The 17,115-nt window shown below is 37.8% G+C and overlaps 1 protein-coding gene across 2 annotated transcripts in view; it reads right to left on the bottom strand.

The window, feature by feature from the left end:
• lrp2a (low density lipoprotein receptor-related protein 2a) overlaps window positions 1–17,115 on the bottom strand; it is a 393,751-nt gene that overhangs the window by 64,864 nt on the left and 311,772 nt on the right. For both annotated transcript variants that reach the window (XM_059966386.1, XM_059966387.1), the window contains exons 59-61: window positions 5,254–5,376; window positions 5,021–5,152; window positions 2,451–2,582 (exon numbers count right to left, since the gene is read on the bottom strand). In XM_059966386.1, the coding sequence (XP_059822369.1) occupies window positions 2,451–2,582; window positions 5,021–5,152; window positions 5,254–5,376 (387 nt within the window). The remainder of the gene's footprint in view (window positions 1–2,450; window positions 2,583–5,020; window positions 5,153–5,253; window positions 5,377–17,115) is intronic.

The raw sequence follows: 17,115 nt of genomic DNA, 5'->3' as shown, positions 1-17,115 counted from the left end.
ATAATTGCAGGATTTCAGAAATCGCAGAGGGATGTAAGTCTGGAGGAGGAGGCGGCCATGGAACTATTCAAAAATAAGGATGACAATTTTAAAAACTGAGGATTAATAAAAAGAATATACAGTTAACTAGTAAACAGTTCATGTGATTGCCACTTCAAAGTTGGTCCGATCATATAGTGCCCAAGGGATTGGATGTACCTGGTAAATTTAATGTGATACGCTGCTACTCAATGGATGGTAGGAAAAAGGGAAAAGGGGAATGATGTTTCTCCAACATATCACATTTCGCATCCTAATTCTGGTGTTAATTTCTTTCAGAGCTTTACCTCTGCTTATTATGTAGTAATCTTCTCCACACTATTGAGAATTCTGTGCACTCCAACTCTACTCCCTGGTCCGCACTTCTGAGAAGGGGATAGAGGAGGAGGAGGAAGGAGAGAGAGAGAGAAGGGGAGAGGGAGGAGGGGGAGAGAGAGAGGAGTGGAGAGAGGGGAGGGGGAAGAAGAGAGAGAGGAAGGGGAGAGAGCAGAGAAGGGGTATGGAGAGAAAGCAGGTACAGGGTTCTGAGTTGGATGACCAGCCATGATCATACTGAATGGCGGTGCAGGCTCAAAGGGCCGAATGGCCTACTCCTGAACTTATTTTCTATGTTTCTATGAGAAGGAGAGAGCGAGGAGGAGAGAGAGGGGAGGGGAGGGGAGTGGGGGAGAGAGAGGGGAGGGAGAGAGGGGGAGGGAGAGAGGGGGAGGGAGAGAGGGGGAGGGAGAGAGGGGGAGTGGAGAGAGGGGAGGGGAGAGAGGGGAGGGGAGAGAGGGGAGGGGAGGGGGGAGGGAGATGGGAGAGGGGGAGGGAGAGGGGAGAAAGGGGAGGGGAGGGAGGGGGAGAAAGGGGAGGGGAGAGAGCGGGGAGAGAGGCAGGCAGGGGAGAGAGAGAGGAAAATGAGGGGGAGTGGGAAATGAGAGGGGGAATTGATGGGAAGAGGTCTTGAGGAGGAAGGAGAGAGGAGGGGAGAGAGATGGAGGGGTAGAATGAGGAACAGAGAGAGGAGAGGAGACAGCGGAGGAGGGAGAGAGAGAAGAAGGAAGAAGGGAGAGAGGAGGAGGGAGAGGAGAGGAGAGAGAAAGGACAGGAAGAAGGGGAGAGGAGAGAGAAAAGAGAGAGAGGAGGGAGAAAGAGAAGGAGAGGAGGAAAGAGGGGAGAGAGAGAAAGATGTGAGTGAACAAAAACTATGAAGTAAAGGCAGTTAAAGAGTTGAGAATATAAAGAAGGAGTATCACAGTTGTGAACTGCAGGGCTGAAGTACATGTCTAGCCAATCAGGCTGTGCTGATTGAGAGAGAAAAAGACACCAATATCCTCAATAGATGACTTACATTAAAATGGATAGCTCTGCTCCGATACAGACAGAGGAAGTGAACTTTTTCTGGAAAGTGAACCTTAAACTGTAGAATTCAATATGGTTTGTGGAGGGCTGCAACACGTCCAGATAAAAGATGAGATCCTGCTCCCCAAACTAACAATGGGTTTCAATTAAAGTGTGAGGAAGAAAGGAGCTCCTAGTTGTCCCTGCAGACTTATTATAGGGTGCTCCTCAAAGTAGTCAGTTGAATTTGGTTTCTCTAACGTAAAGGAGACCACATTGTGAACAGCAAATGAAACACATTAAACTGGAAGCTGCACAAGTAAACTACTCCCTCCTTTGGGAGGACTATTTGATTCTCTGTACGGTGGGGAAGGGCAGAAGAAAAGTGACAACTGTTACATCCATTGTAGTTCCAAGGGAACGTGCTGTGAGAAGGGCAGTGATGAACAGAAAAAGTGAATCCAGGAGACACAAATGGAACTACTGCTTCAGATTACGAAAACGGGAGAGCATGGGAAGATAAGTCTGGTGGAGAAATCTCTTTGAAGCTGGCAAAAACTACAGGATGATCCATTGAATAGAGAGACTTTTGTGGAGAATGGCAAAGACCAGGGGAGCTCTGTTCTTACCCTCTCTAGGAGTAGGGTTAAGAGCAGAAATATAGTCTTATAGTCTGTTACTTTACAAAGTTCAAACATTTTGGCATGTTTTGAAACAAGTAGCAATTTTCCTCAAATGAATCAATCTATCTTAAAGGTTGAAGATTATTATTATCAAAGTATTAAATTCTGAGATTTGTCTTCTCCTGACAGGCACGAAACAAAGAAAAACATCACTCCCCCACACCAAAAAACCAAGAACATCAAACACCCCCGTGCAAAAAACTAATTGTGCAAACTGCAACAGGAACATCAAACCCCAAACTACCCACCCCTGTCTTGCGCATAAAAAAACTAACATGTCATGCAAACGGCAACAAGAAAGAACGGGCAACAAAGCAGAAATACTGCAGTACCTCTTCAAATGTACTTAAACATGTGGTTAAGTGGTTAAACATGAATGATGTGGTTAAACATGAATGAATTTACCATCACAGGCACGTGCATCATCCTCATTTACTTGGTATCCGTGTTTACAAAAGCAGATGAAACCTCCATCCATCAGATCTGTACAATTGTGTTCACAGAGATTTTCTGCACAGGTTCGATTTATATAAGAGCCTAAGGAAACAGCAAGAAATTTTTATTTAACATTCATTTAAAAATCCTCTCTTATTGTAACGTATATGAATATATTAAAGTTCAAGGTTCAAAGTAAAATGAATTATCAGCGTACATATAAGTGACCCCATACAACCCTGAGGTTCATTTAGCCGTGGACACGCTCAGCAAAACTATAGAATAGTAACTAAAACAGGATCAATGAAAGATCAACCAGAATGCAGAGGACAACAAACTGTGCAAATGCAAATGTAAATAAATTGCAACAAATAACGAGAACCTAAAAATAACAAGATAAAGAGTCCTTAAAGTGAGATCATTGGTTGTGGGAACATCTGAATGGATGGCAAGTGAGTGTAGTTATCCCCTTTTGTTCAAGAGCCTTGAGTTTTTTTCAATATATTAGCTTGTAACATTAGTGGAAATTCTAAGCAAGATATTGTCATTACTCTAATCCTGAATCCTAATGCATAAAGTAAGCCCACCTTCACAAATTCAGCAAATATGTAGATTTCACTTTGCTGACAATGTAGGGCGAATCAATAATCATCATTATCATGTGGTGTGTCAAGTTCCCATGACCGTGATTGTTCTTGGCAAATTTTTCTACACAAGTGGTTTGCCATTGCCTTCTTCTGGGCAGTATCTTTACAAGACAGGTGACCCCAGCCATGATCAATACTCTTCAGAGATTGTCTGCCTGGCATCAGAGGTCCGATAACCAGGACTTGTGATATACATCAGCTGCTCACACGACAATCCACCAGCTGCTCCCATGTCTACACGTGACATTTATCGGCGGGGGGGGGGGGGGGTACACAAGTGCAAAACCTTGCCCAACGGAGACCTGCAGGGCAGCAGAGGGAAGGAGTGCCTTACACTTCCTTTGGTCGAGTTGCATCTTCACCCTGCCACCTAATCACTAATTGTTTGTCTTAAAACAACCAGTCTATAGGCTCTTATGAAGTATCACATGAACATAAAGAGACTCAACTCATTCTTATATATTGCTTCTAAGATCAGTACATTCTTGGTAATGCTGCATTCATTGGCCATATGTAATTGCTTTCCAGAAGGAGACAATGACTTATTATGCCATTGCCATTCCTTTCCTGGTCAGGGAATTCCAAGAAAGATTCATCCACAATGGTGATATATTTCCAAGTCAGGACAATGCTTGACAAATACCTCTACTGTACTATGTGTAGCACACAATTGCCCAAGAGGTCTTGGATTTGAGAGAACCCTAGAAAAATAAGATGTGTTTTTTAATGGATGGGGCATATGGATGTAGCAAGAGTGTAGTGGTAATAGTGGAGTGTAGTGAGTAAGTGTGTAGGATGGTGGGTGATATGCCAATCTCATCTTGGATGTTGTCAATATTTCTGACTGTTGGTGGTGCTGAACTCCTCCAGTAATTTGGGAAATATTCAGCAAATTCCCAGCATTCCTTGCAGAAGAGGAAGAGGATATAGGTATCAAATGGAGAGTTACTCCCTACAGGATACCCAGCCTTTGACCTTCATTTTCTGGTCAATGCTGGCACCCAAGATATTTAGAGTGAGTGTTGATTGATGGTATGCCATTAACTGTGAAAAAAGCCAAGAGCAGGTGGCTAGATGCTGTTGTACAGCATCATTGCTGATTGGCACTTTTGTTGCTGTCTCTTGTTAGCCCATGTCTGAACATTATTAAGGACTTCTGGATGTAGACAACTGCTGCTCCTTTCCAAAAGGGAAATGTACAATTCACAATGATCAGAGAGTATCCACTCTCCTGACTTATCATAAAAGGAAGGCTGTTATAGAAGTAGCTGTATTTGAGTCAATGAATCGTGTCTGAGGAATTCCTGCCAAAATCTAATATGACGGAAGTAACTGATGTTCTTCAGAGACTTTATAAACTAGTATATTAAAGCATTTTTACATGGATTACTTGTTGTTGAATTCAATACCAAAGCTTATCAAGACAACTGATCAATGCTTCCTTATCAACTGTTTCTGCCTTTCCTATGACCTTTAGGGACCCATGGACAAGCCCCTCTTGTACCTTTCCCACTTCTTGGTAGGCCAGGTAGCATCCATGGAAAAGCATACAGTCAATGTTTTGGACTAAGACCCTGTCTTTTGAGTTCCTCCAAGACTTTGCTTGTGTTCTTGGATCTGCAGATTTTCTATAATTTGTTCTCACTGAATGGACTTTCTGGTGAATTCCATTTGCTAGTTCCTTGCACATCTGTAAGCTAAACTCAGAGCTAATTTTGTTATCAAATGTAAACTTCTTTATCAAGCAAGATACTTTTAAATGCAAATCAACGCCAGATAACAACATTCCATAAAGATTTACTGTATATTTTTGTATTGTCTCCATATATATTCAGTTTTTTTGCATTACAATTAAAAATTACACCTTTACAAGTTAGATGTTCATATACTTACTGCATTCCAACTCATCGGATAGGTCTTCACAATGAGCATAATTATCACAGACGTGGTAGTCAGGAATGCAATGTCCATTCCTACATTTGTATTCCTCAATTGTGCAAGGAGATATGGATGTGGATAGGCTACCTAATTACAAAATAAATATTTCATTTATTGTTATGAATGTACTTGCCCAAATCACTGCCATGTAAAGCTTACTGAAAAGGAAATACAAGCAGAGAACTTACATCTTTCTTCAGTTTCATCACTTCCATCTCCACAGTCATCTCTTGTATTGCACACCTCGTGTCCATAAATGCATCGATTATTATCACAATGAAAACGACCAGGAGGCTCACAAACAATGTCCACTGCAAATGAATTATGTCTCAAAAGTTTAAGCATTAATTGAATTTTTAAATGCCAAAACCATTTAAACTGCCTACTCCCATCAACCTACGCCAGGAACATAGCCCTCCATATCCCTACCATCCATGTGCCTATCCAAACTTCTCTTAAACGCTGAAATTGAGTTTGCTTGCATCACTTGTGCTGGCAACTCATTCCACATTCTCATGACCTTCTGAGTGAACAGGTTTCCCCTCATGTTTCCCTTAAAATTTTCACCTTTCACCCTTAGCCCATGAACTCTGTAGTCCCACCTAACCTCAGTGGAAATAGCTGGCTTACATTTACTCAATTTATAGCACTCATAATTTTGTATACCTCTATCAGATCTCCTCTGTGTCTTCTACGTTTCAAGGAATAAAGGCCTAACCTGTTCAATCTTTCCTTATAACATGGGTTCTCCAGATCCGGCAACATCCTTGTAAAATTGTGGACGAAACACAGAGAAATAGGCAGAAAATATCTATCATAAATGTTATTAAAATCATATGTTATTAATGAACTTGGGTATACATAAGCAAAAGAGAATCAGCAGAGCTACGACGACCAGAATGGCTTCCTCTTTCACCACACTTTTCTGTGATCGTAAACCTAGAATGCATTAGACAAAATGCAGATAGGCCCAAGCAAACTACTCCTTCAGAAAGCTAACAGAGGCACAATAAGTTCAAAGGCCTTTCCCTCTAATAAAAGTTCACATTAAATATAACAAACAACATTTCTGAGCCCTGATTTACTTTGGTAGTGAGAGGGTATGCAATTGTTTTGATTTTCTAAGGAAATTGAAAGCATGCTTCAGTAAGTGGAACTATGAGTTAGCTTTACTATTACATAAAGCTCTCAATATTAAGCACGAGATTTTGCAGATGCTGGAAGTTTGAAACCATACACACAAAATGCTGGAGGAACTCAGCAGGTCAGACAGCATCTATGGAAATAAAATTGATGATCTTGATATTCAGCTATAGATTGGCAAGAATGACGTTGTGGCCATCTCTGAAACTTTGCTAAAGGATGGCTGCCATTGAGAGCTGAACGTCCAAGGAGATACGGTGTATCAGAAAGATAGTTTAGTAGGTAGAGGGGATTGTGTGGCCCTGTGTATAAGAAATAATATTAAATCATTAGAAAGGGATGACGGGGGTGGAGTTTCAAGATGGCGACGTAAGCATCTGCCTTTTAGGCGCTCTTTATTTTTTCAACTATAATCACCCTTTAATTAGATCTTTTCGAACTTAATCATATGAGTTGCTACCTTTGATTGACCCTTTTTTCCTAAAATAATATTTGATCTAATCTTGTCAAACCTAAAATGGCTACAAGTAAGAAATCGGTTAAGGATCCTGTATCCATCGACGCAATTTCTGGTCTTTTGGACACTAAACTGGATGCTAAACTGGCGGGTCTGGAAGGCAGACTAGAAGGTAAATTGGACAGTAAACTGTTAAATTTGGAAAGGAGGATTACTACGAAAATATCCGATCTTGAAGGAGTTGTTAAATCGCTTGAAACTAAGTTTCAGTCGCAGGCGTTAGAGGTTCAACAGCATGGAAATAAGATCACGACTCTTGAACAATCAATTTGTGAAAAAGCACGTACAATTGAAGTGTTGGAGAAGAAGATAGAGTCGACTGCTAAAACTTTAGATCAGTATAAGTTTAAAATTACTGATCTTGAAAATCGTTCTCGCAGACAGAATTTGCGCATCATCGGAATTCCCGAAAAAGTTGAGTCCGGTGATTTAACTGAATTTTTCTCTAAATTACTGTGGGAAATTTTCGGTGGTGAAGGTTTGAAAAATGAACCTGTTATCGACCGCGCTCATAGAGTTGCGAGGTTTTCGTCTGTGTCTGATAAACCACGAGCGGTGATTGTTCGCCTTCATTATCCTCGTGAGAAAGAGCTTCTAATTCGGTTAGCTCGTAAAAAAGGTATGATCTCCTACAAAAACTACTCATTTCGAATTGTTGAGGATTATTCGTATGAAGTAATGAAAGCCAGGATCGCTTTTAAACCAGTGATGGCAGAGATTCATTCGATTGGATTTAAACAAGCTTTAATGTATCCAGCGAAGCTTAGAATTGTGCTGCCCGACAACAGTCTACACTTTTTTAACACTCCTGAAGAAGCGAAGAAATTTGTTGAAGAATATCGATCCTCTAGTGCAACTTGAACTATGAGTTACATTGAAGATTTTTTTTTGGAGAGAGGATGCCATTTCATTTTAAGTTTTAACCCTGGAAGTTGGGTTATAACTTTTTATTTTGGCCTATAGGTCTGGGTTTTTTTTTACTACTATTATTATTGCTTATAGATGCTGTTTTAATTTTTATAATATCCTTTTTTATACACGTTTGTATTTTGTAATAATGAATTATTTTTTCAAAATGTCGTTTCTTCTTCCCATAAGTCTTTACTTTTTATAAGCGTTTATTTGCTTGCCTGTATTTAGAAATGGAACAAAGGTTTTGAATTCTTTTTTTTTAGTCTTTTTTTTTATATATATGTTATAGTGTCTATTAAATCTTTTTTTTAAAAAAAAATTCTATTTTGATAACTTTTTTGATTGCTGAATTTATATTCATATTTTGTAATATGGCTTTCTCAAAATGTCGTTTCTTCTTCCCATAAGTCTAGGCTTGTGAAACGTCATCTTTGTATCTGAATATGGAATTTCTTTTTTAAAGGTGTATTACATTTTTAAACTTTAATGTTCATTTTTTTTTATTAATGATTTTTCTGGTTTTACTATTTTAGTTTTTTTCTTGACTTGACTGATGTGTGTGTGTATGTGTATGTATGTATATATATGTAGGTATATATATATATATATTTTTTTTTTTTTTGCAACTCTATATTTTAATTAGGGTGTTATATAGTTTTTTCTTAAAAAAATTTTCTTATGGAGCTGCCATCTTGAAATGGGGGTAATATTAGTATTAGTTTATGCGCCTGCCGCTTGGCTTTCTTTCAAAGGGTGGGGGGAGGGGGGAGGGATCTTTTTTCACGCTTTTGCTTTTTATTTTTTTGCTTTTAGTTTATGGGCTGACTTTAAATTGTTAATATTGTTGAGGTGTCAGGATCTCCGGTTGCTCCTGAATCAATTTTCCTTCTTCCTGAATTATGGGTTATGTGTCTTTTTAACCTTTTATGATACACACAATTAATATTGGTATGATGGATAAATCTATTAACTTTATCTCGTGGAATACTAATGGTTTAAATCATCCGATTAAACGTAAAAAAATATTTAAAGTATTCCATAGATTGAACGCTAATATTATTTTTGCACAGGAGACCCATATTAGGAGGGAGGATAATCAACGTTTTTTTCGGTTCTGGAAAGGTCAACAATTTCACTCAAATTGTACCGCTAAAATTAGGGGTGTGTCTATTTTTATAGACGCCTCAATTTCGTTTACACATTATGAAATTATTTCGGATCCACAGGGTAGATTTTTGTTGATAACTGGTTCACTTTTTAATCGGAAAGTTGTTTTAGTTAATATTTATGCTCCAAACTTTGATTGTCCTGAATTTTTTAAACGTTTATTTACTTCTCTTCCTAACTTGAATGAATATATGTTGATTATGGGTGGAGACTTTAATTGTTGTTTGAATCCTTCGATGGATAGATCTAAACCTATTCGAACTCTTCCGAATAGATCAGCTTTACTTATTAATTCTTTTATGGTTGATTCTGGAATTACTGAAATATGGCGGTTTTTGAACCCTAAAGATAAAGAATTTTCATTTTTTTCACATGTTTATCATAGTTATTCTAGAATTGATTATTTCCTTATTGATCATCGTTTATTAACAGATGTTATTGATTGTAAATACGATTCTATTGCTATTTCGGATCATGCGCCTTTGAAGTTATCTATCAAGATTCCGGACTCTTCTATCAATACTAGATCTTGGAGACTTAATGCTACTTTGCTTCAAGATCCAGAATTTATTACCTTCATAAAACAACAAATTGACATTTTTTTCAACAAACTATAATGAAGAGATTGATAAAGGAATACTTTGGGACTCTTTCAAGGCTTTTATTCGTGGACAAATTATTTCATATTCCGCTGGTAAAAGAAAACAAAGATATTCAGATATAGCTTTATTGGTGGATAAAATTAAAGAAATTGATAAGATTTATTCCGTTACTCCTACCAAAGAACTTTATAAGAAGAGAGTTGAGCTTCAAATGGAACATAGTTTATTATTATCTTCTTCAATTGAGAATCAATTAATTAAGACTAGGGCTCAATTTTATATTCATAGTGATCGAACTGGTAAATTGTTAGCTAATCAATTAAAAGCTATTTCGACTAAGCGACAAATTATTAAAATTCGTAAACAAGACGGTAATTTAACTACTGATTATAAAGAAATCAATAACACTTTTCAAGATTTTTATAAATCTTTATATCAATCAGAATTTGACGGTGACCGGTTTACGATGGATAATTTTTTTAATAACTTGAATATTCCTAAACTGATAGATGAAGATTGTAGCTTGCTTGATGCTCCTATTTCTATGGATGAAATAAGAGAGGCTATCTCATCAATGAATTCAGGGAAAGCTCCTGGTCCCGATGGTTTTATTGTAGAATTTTTTAAAACTTTTTCTTTATTGCTTTCTCCTTGGCTATGTGAAATCTTTAATGATGTGTTTGTTAAGAAGAGACTACCTCAATCGTTTTATGAAGCTACTATCTCTCTAATTCTTAAAAAAGATAAAGATCCTACTTTATGTGCATCTTATCGCCCTATATCATTATTAAATGTAGACTCTAAGATTCTTACAAAAATTTTAGCCATTAGATTAGAAAAGGTATTACCACAGATTATTTCAGAAGATCAAACTGGTTTTATTAGGAATCGGTATTCCTTTTTTAATATTAAAAAATTGATTAACATAATTTATACTTCATCACCTACAACCCCAGAATGTGTTATCTCATTAGATGCTGAAAAAGCCTTTGATAGAGTTGAATGGACATATTTATTTAATGCATTGAGAAACTTTAATTTTAGTCCTAATTTTATATCATGGATTAAATTAATATATTATAAACCTGTTGCTTCTGTTCTTACAAATAATTATAGATCCTCTTTTTTTCAATTATCTCGTGGTACGAGACAAGGTTGTCCTTTAAGTCCTTTATTATTTAATATTGCATTAGAACCTTTAGCTATTGCTATTCGTGAGTCTCCTAATATTTTTGGTATTACCCGTAATGAGAAGTTATACAAATTATCGCTTTATGCTGATGATTTGTTGTTATATATTTCTAATCCTAGTAGGTCTATTCCTGCTATTTTATCCTTGTTGGCTCAATTTGGTAGCTTTTCTGGTTATAAGCTAAACTTAGATAAGAGTGAGTTATTCCCTTTAAACGCGCAAACCTTATTGAGTGATAGGATGCCATTTAAAGTTGTTACTGATAACTTTATCTATTTAGGTATAAAAATCACCAAGAAATATAAAGATTTATTTGGACTGAATTTTTTACCTATGCTTCATCAAATTCAACAACTTACTACAAGATGGTCTCCTTTATTTTTATCATTAGTTGGTCGGATTAATGCTATTAAAATGATGATTTTACCGAAATTTTTATATTTATTCCAAGCTTTACCAATTTTTATTCCTAAATCTTTTTTTGATAATATTGATTCAAAAATTTCCTCATTTGTGTGGCAAAATAAAAATCCTAGGTTAAGCAAACGGCAATTACAAAAGTCTAAAAAAGATGGTGGTCTAGCTTTACCTAACTTTAGATTTTATTATTGGGCGAATAATATTCGTAACCTAATGTACTGGAAACTAGATTTGGATTCACCTGTGTGCCCACAGTGGGTAAATTTGGAATGTAGTGAGGTTAAGGGATATTCTATATTTTCCGTTCTTGGTTCTTTTCTTCCTATTGATTTAGCCAAATTCAATAAACAGATATCTAACCCTGTTGTTAAACATACACTACGAATTTGGTTTCAATTTCGCAAATTCTTTAATCTGAAAAACTTTGCTCTGGACAGCCCTATTTTATGTAATTTTTTTTTCAAACCTTCATTGACAGATCAAGCTTTTAGTATATGGAAAAGGAAAGGTATAAAATGTTTTCGTGATCTTTTTTTTGAAGGTACTTTGATGTCTTTTGATCAACTATCCAACAAATTTGAATTACCTAAATCTAATTTTTTTAGATACTTACAAATTAGAAATTTCTTACATAAAATTCTTCCATCTTTTCCTAATTCAACTCCATCGGATTTTTCAGATTTGATTTTTACTTTTAATCCTTGTCAGAAGGGATTAGTAGCTTTTATTTATAACATGATTATGAAGATACAGCCAGAAATATCGGATAGAATTAGACAAGAATGGGAAAAAGAACTTCGATGTAATATATCAACAGATAAATGGGAAAAAATTTTACAAATGGTTAATTCCTCTTCTATTTGTGCTAAACATGCTTTAATACAATTTAAAATTGTACATAGAGCTTATATGTCTAAAGATAAGCTTGCCCGATTTTACTCGCATATTAATCCTCAATGTGACAGATGTCACTTAGAAGTGGCTTCATTGACTCACATGTTTTGGACATGTCCCACTTTACATAACTATTGGAAGGACATTTTTGATGTCATTTCCTCAGTATGGAATATCGATTTACAACCCCATTTTATTACTGCAATTTTCGGTATACCAAATGAAGATGGCAATCAGCTTTCCCTTTCAATCAGACGAATGATTGCCTTTGTAACATTAATTGCCAGAAGGTCTATATTACAAAACTGGAAAGAAGTAAATCCTCCTACTACATTTCAGTGGTTCTCCCAAACCATTTCTTATTTGAGTTTGGAAAAAATCAGAAGCACTATCTTTGATTCTTCAATTAAATTTGAAGAAACCTGGGGACCATTTATTCGACACTTTCATATGAATTAATTTGGCCTATTTCAGATCCTTTTCTCTACTTATCCTTGTTCAGGTATGGAGTTCCGGAGTTCTTTTCTTGACACCTTCATATATTTATAAAGTGCTATTATTGCCCATGTTAGTTTAGTTTAGTATTTTTTTTTCAATATATATTTTTTCTCATATATAATTTCAATTTTTTTTTTCTTTTTTCGATGATTATTTTTGTTTTTTTTTCATATATATTTATATAGACTTGATTGATTTATGTACCTTTTGTCAATTGATGTTTAATAGGATATTATTATCCTATTACTAATGTAATCTCAAGTTTATTGAATTTGTAATCTGTTCATTATTATGTGTTGTTTTTTTTTATATATGAAATTTAATAAAAAGATTGAAAAAGAAAGAAAGAAAGGGATGACATAGGATCAGAAGGTGTAGAGTCTCTATGGGTTGAGTTAAGAAATGGCAAGGGTAAAAGGACATTTGCAGCAGGAGATAGAAAAGGTGTGTCAGAAGGGCAATGTCACGGTAATCGTTGGGGATTTTAACATGAAAGGACTGGGAAAACCAGGTCTGTTCCGGACCTCAAGAGAATTTGTAGAATTTCTGAGGGATGGCTTTTTAGAACAGCTTGTCATTGAGCCCACTAGGGGATTGGCTGTGCTAGATTGGGTGTTATGCAATGATTCGGAGGTGATAAAGAGAGCTTAAGGTTACGGAACCCGTAGGGACCAAAGTGATTGTGTTCACTTTGAAATTTGAGAAGGATAAAACGTGTCAATATTTCAGTGGAATAAAGGAAATTATAATGGCATGAAAGAAGAACTGGCCAAGGTTGACTGGAAAGAGACACTAGCAGGAAGAACAGCAGAGCAGCAATGGCTGGAGTTTCTGTGAAAAATGAGGGAAGTGCAAGACAGATATATTCCAAATAAGAAGAAATTTTCAAATGGAAGAAGGACACTACCGTAGCTGACAAGTGAAGTCAGAACCAAAGTAAAAGCAAAAGAGATGGCATACAAGGAAGCCGAAGCTAGTGGGAAGACAGAGGACTGGGACAATTTTAAAAACTTGCAGAAGGAAACAAAGAAGGTCATTAGGAAGGAAAAGATGAATTATAAAAGGAAGCTGGCAACTAATATCAAAGTAGATACTAAAAGCTCTTTTAAGTATGTAAAGAATAAAAGACAGCTGAGGATAGATATAGGACAAATACGAAATGATGCTGGAGATATTGTAATGAGAGACACAAGGATGGCAGGGGAACTGAATGTGTATTTTGCATCAGTCTTCACAGTGGAAGATATCAGTATACTGGACATTCAAGAGTGTCAGGGAAGTGACGTTTGTGCAGTGAGAATTACAATTGAGAAGGTGCTCAGGAAGCTTAATGGTCTGAGGATGGATAAAACTTCTGGACCTGATGGAAGGCACCCTCAGGTTCTGAAGGAAGTAGCTGGAGAGATTATGGAGGCATTAACAATGATCTTTAAAGAATTGATAGATTCTGACATTGTACCGGATGACTGGAAAATTGCAAATGTTACTCCTCTATTTAAGGAGGGTGGCAGGCAGCAAAAAGGAATCTATAGATCTGTTAGCCTGACATCAGTGGTTGGGATGTTGTTGGAATAGGTTGTTAGGGATGAGATTACGGAGTACCTGGAGGTACACAACATGATAGGCCTAAGCCAGCATGGTTTCCTGAAAAGAAAATCCTGGCTGACTAACCTACTGCAATTTTTGGAGGAAATTACGGGCAGTGTAGACAAAGGAGATGGAGTAGATGTAGTGCATTTGTATTTTCAGAAGGCCTTTGACAAGGTGCCGCACATGAGGCTGCATAGCAAGATAAGATCCCGTGGAATTACAGGGAAATTACTAGCATGGGTAGAGCATCGACTGGTCGACAGGAAACAGAGTGGGAATAAAGGGATCCTATTCTGGCTGGCTGCTCATTACCAGTGGAGTTCCACAGGGGTCAGTGTTGGGACCGCAGCTTTTTAGGATGTCTGTCAATGATTTAGACTATGGGATTAATGGATTTGTGGCTAAATTTGCTGATGATACAAAGTTAGGTGCAGGAGTGAGTAGTGTTGAGGAAACAGAGAGCCTATAGAGAGGCTTAGATAGTTTAGGGGAATGGGCAAAGAAGTGGCAAATGAAATACAATGTTGGACAGTGTATGGTCATGCACTTTGGTGGAAGAAATAAATGGGCAGACTATTATTTAGATGGGAAGATAATTCAAATGCAGAGATGTAAAGGGACTTGGGAGTCCTTGTGCAAGATATCCTAAAAGTTAACCTCCAGGTTGTGTTGGTGGTGATGAAGGCAAATGCAATGTTGGCATTCATTTCTAGAGGTATAGAACATAAGAGCAGGGATGTGATGTTGAGGCTCTATAAGGCACTCATGAAACCATAGTTGAGAGTATTGTGTGCAGCTTTGGACTCTTTAATTTTGGAAAGGATATACTGACATTGGAGAGGGTTCAGAGAAGATTCACGAGAATGATTCGAGGAATGTAAGGGTTACCGTATGGGGAACATCTGGTAGCTTTTGGGTTGCATTCCCTGGAGTTCAGGAGAGTGATGGGGGATATCATAGAAACGTTCTGAATGTTAAAAGGCCTGAACAGATTAGATAGGTAGGGGAGTCCAGGACAAGAGACACAACTTCAGGATTGAAGAATGTCCATTTAGTACAGAAATGCAGAGAAATTACTTTAGTCAGAGGGTGGTAAATCTGTGGAATTTGAGTGGCTGTGGAGGCTAAGTCATTTAAGGCAGAGATAGATAGGCTCTTGATTAGTCAGGGCATCAAAGGGCATGGGGAGAAGGCAGGGGAGTGGGGATGACTGAAAGAATTGGATCAGCCCATTATTGAATGGCAGAGTAGTCTTGATAGGCCAAATGGTCTACTCCTACTCCTATATCTTATGGTCTTATGAAATGAATAAGCAGTCAACATTGTTCCCTTTCCCTCAACTTTTTATTCTGGCATCTTCCAAATTCCTTGCCAGTCCTGAAGAAGTGCCTTGGATTGAAGATGTTTATTCAATCCCATTGATGCTACCAGATTTGCTGAGCTCCTTCGGTAGTTTGTGTGTGAAGTTCTGAATGTTCTATGCACAATACCTCCATGAGTACCCAGTTGAAAACTAAAAATTGAAGAGGAAACTGTATTCAATTTAATGCAAAACTCTCAACTGACATGGCCCTTGGAGTCTGATAAAAGACCTGGATACGTATGGTGTGCTGCTAGTTTGCCATTCACTACCAAATGTGGCTTAATAATGGACAATTAGTGCCTGAAATCTGCCACAATAACTCACTTCTTCAAGATCACTTCGAACACAAAGAGAAACTACAGCTTTTCTGATTCACTAACAACCTTTCCTGTCTCTCAAAGTCCAACCCTAGTCCCCACAGTGAGATGTGGAAATGGGTAAGACTCACAACAGGGCTCTGGTGAAACTATTGGCCAATTCCCTGTACAGTGGATGCAATGGACTACAGAAACAGTGATGAACTCCAACCAGACCATTGACTTTGGACAATGGAGATGGGAGGTTCCTATGTTCTGCTGGGAGCTAAGGGCTCAAGCAAAACAACCTGAGAGCTGTGTCTCAGTTCCCTCTTCCAATAAGGTCAAGCAATTTGGATATTTTATCGGGAACATTAAAACCATCTAATTATCCATCCACAGGCTATTCTTTCTTTTGACCATTAAACTTTTTAGAAAGTTGTACCACATGCAGGAGGAAAGTATTAAGTGTTAGCTGCTCAGTTACTCTGCATCATATCATATCTCTGCTGTTCTAAATATTAAGGCCTTGCTCATATCTGTCCCAGTTTGACACAGAGTAAATCATCCTACATCATGGAACATCAATTACTAAATTGACACTCTTAGAAATCGTACCAGAAAGAAATTACTTAAACTTCTAGTGGTGATTGTCTGTCATGTCCAATGATGACCCGAGACCTGTGCAGGAGGGTTTTTAAAGTGGAAAAGCCATTGCACTGGGCAGTTCCTCTCTCTTAACCTCAGAAGTCCAGGTCCAGTGGTACAAAGAAGCATCATAAACTGGGGGTCTACCTTGGATCATGGATGATCATGATGTCTCCTGTGCCTTGTCGTGCCCTTGGCTCTCCACAGAGGATTGCAGTACTGCCTTCCTGCCCATTGGATCTCATCCACCCAGCCTGCCAGAGCTGACTAGGACAGGTGCATCTCTATATCACCAGGGAATGAGGTCCGTCAGTTTAGTCAACTTGTCGAAGTGGTTACCAAGGTGTTGCCTCTGTTGCAGAGCTGAGTGTCCAGTGGGGATCAAAGGTGAGTGAAATGTCTCAGAATGGACAAGACAAGCCACTTCACCACAGGTGCTACCCCTCCATGGACACCCCATTCTAGTAGGAGATCACCATAGCCTTGAGTGAGATTATAACACCTGTTGTGAACTAAGTTGCATGGATGACTACTGAGTACTAGAAAATCTAATTTCACATTGGTCCACATTGAGAAGATTTTTTTTATCTGTAACTTCTTGAAGGCCTCCAAGAGGACCATACAATGTTGTGATTTGGAGGCTTGCACACTTCCATGGCATGGAGAGCAATGCTGGCTGCAATCAGGGTTTATGCTATGGCTCTTTGTAGGGTCACCCATGCCAAACTAGTCAAAAGGTAGAGGCCAGACTAAGAGAGGCCACCAGTTCTCCAGGTTTGGGGGTTCAGCCCAGGACTAACAACCCTGA

This window comes from Hypanus sabinus, chromosome 4, assembly GCF_030144855.1.
Source record: "Hypanus sabinus isolate sHypSab1 chromosome 4, sHypSab1.hap1, whole genome shotgun sequence".
Classification (NCBI taxonomy): domain Eukaryota; kingdom Metazoa; phylum Chordata; class Chondrichthyes; order Myliobatiformes; family Dasyatidae; genus Hypanus; species Hypanus sabinus.
Note: the sequence above shows the minus strand (reverse complement) of the source record. Positions and strands in the feature narration are given on the sequence as shown.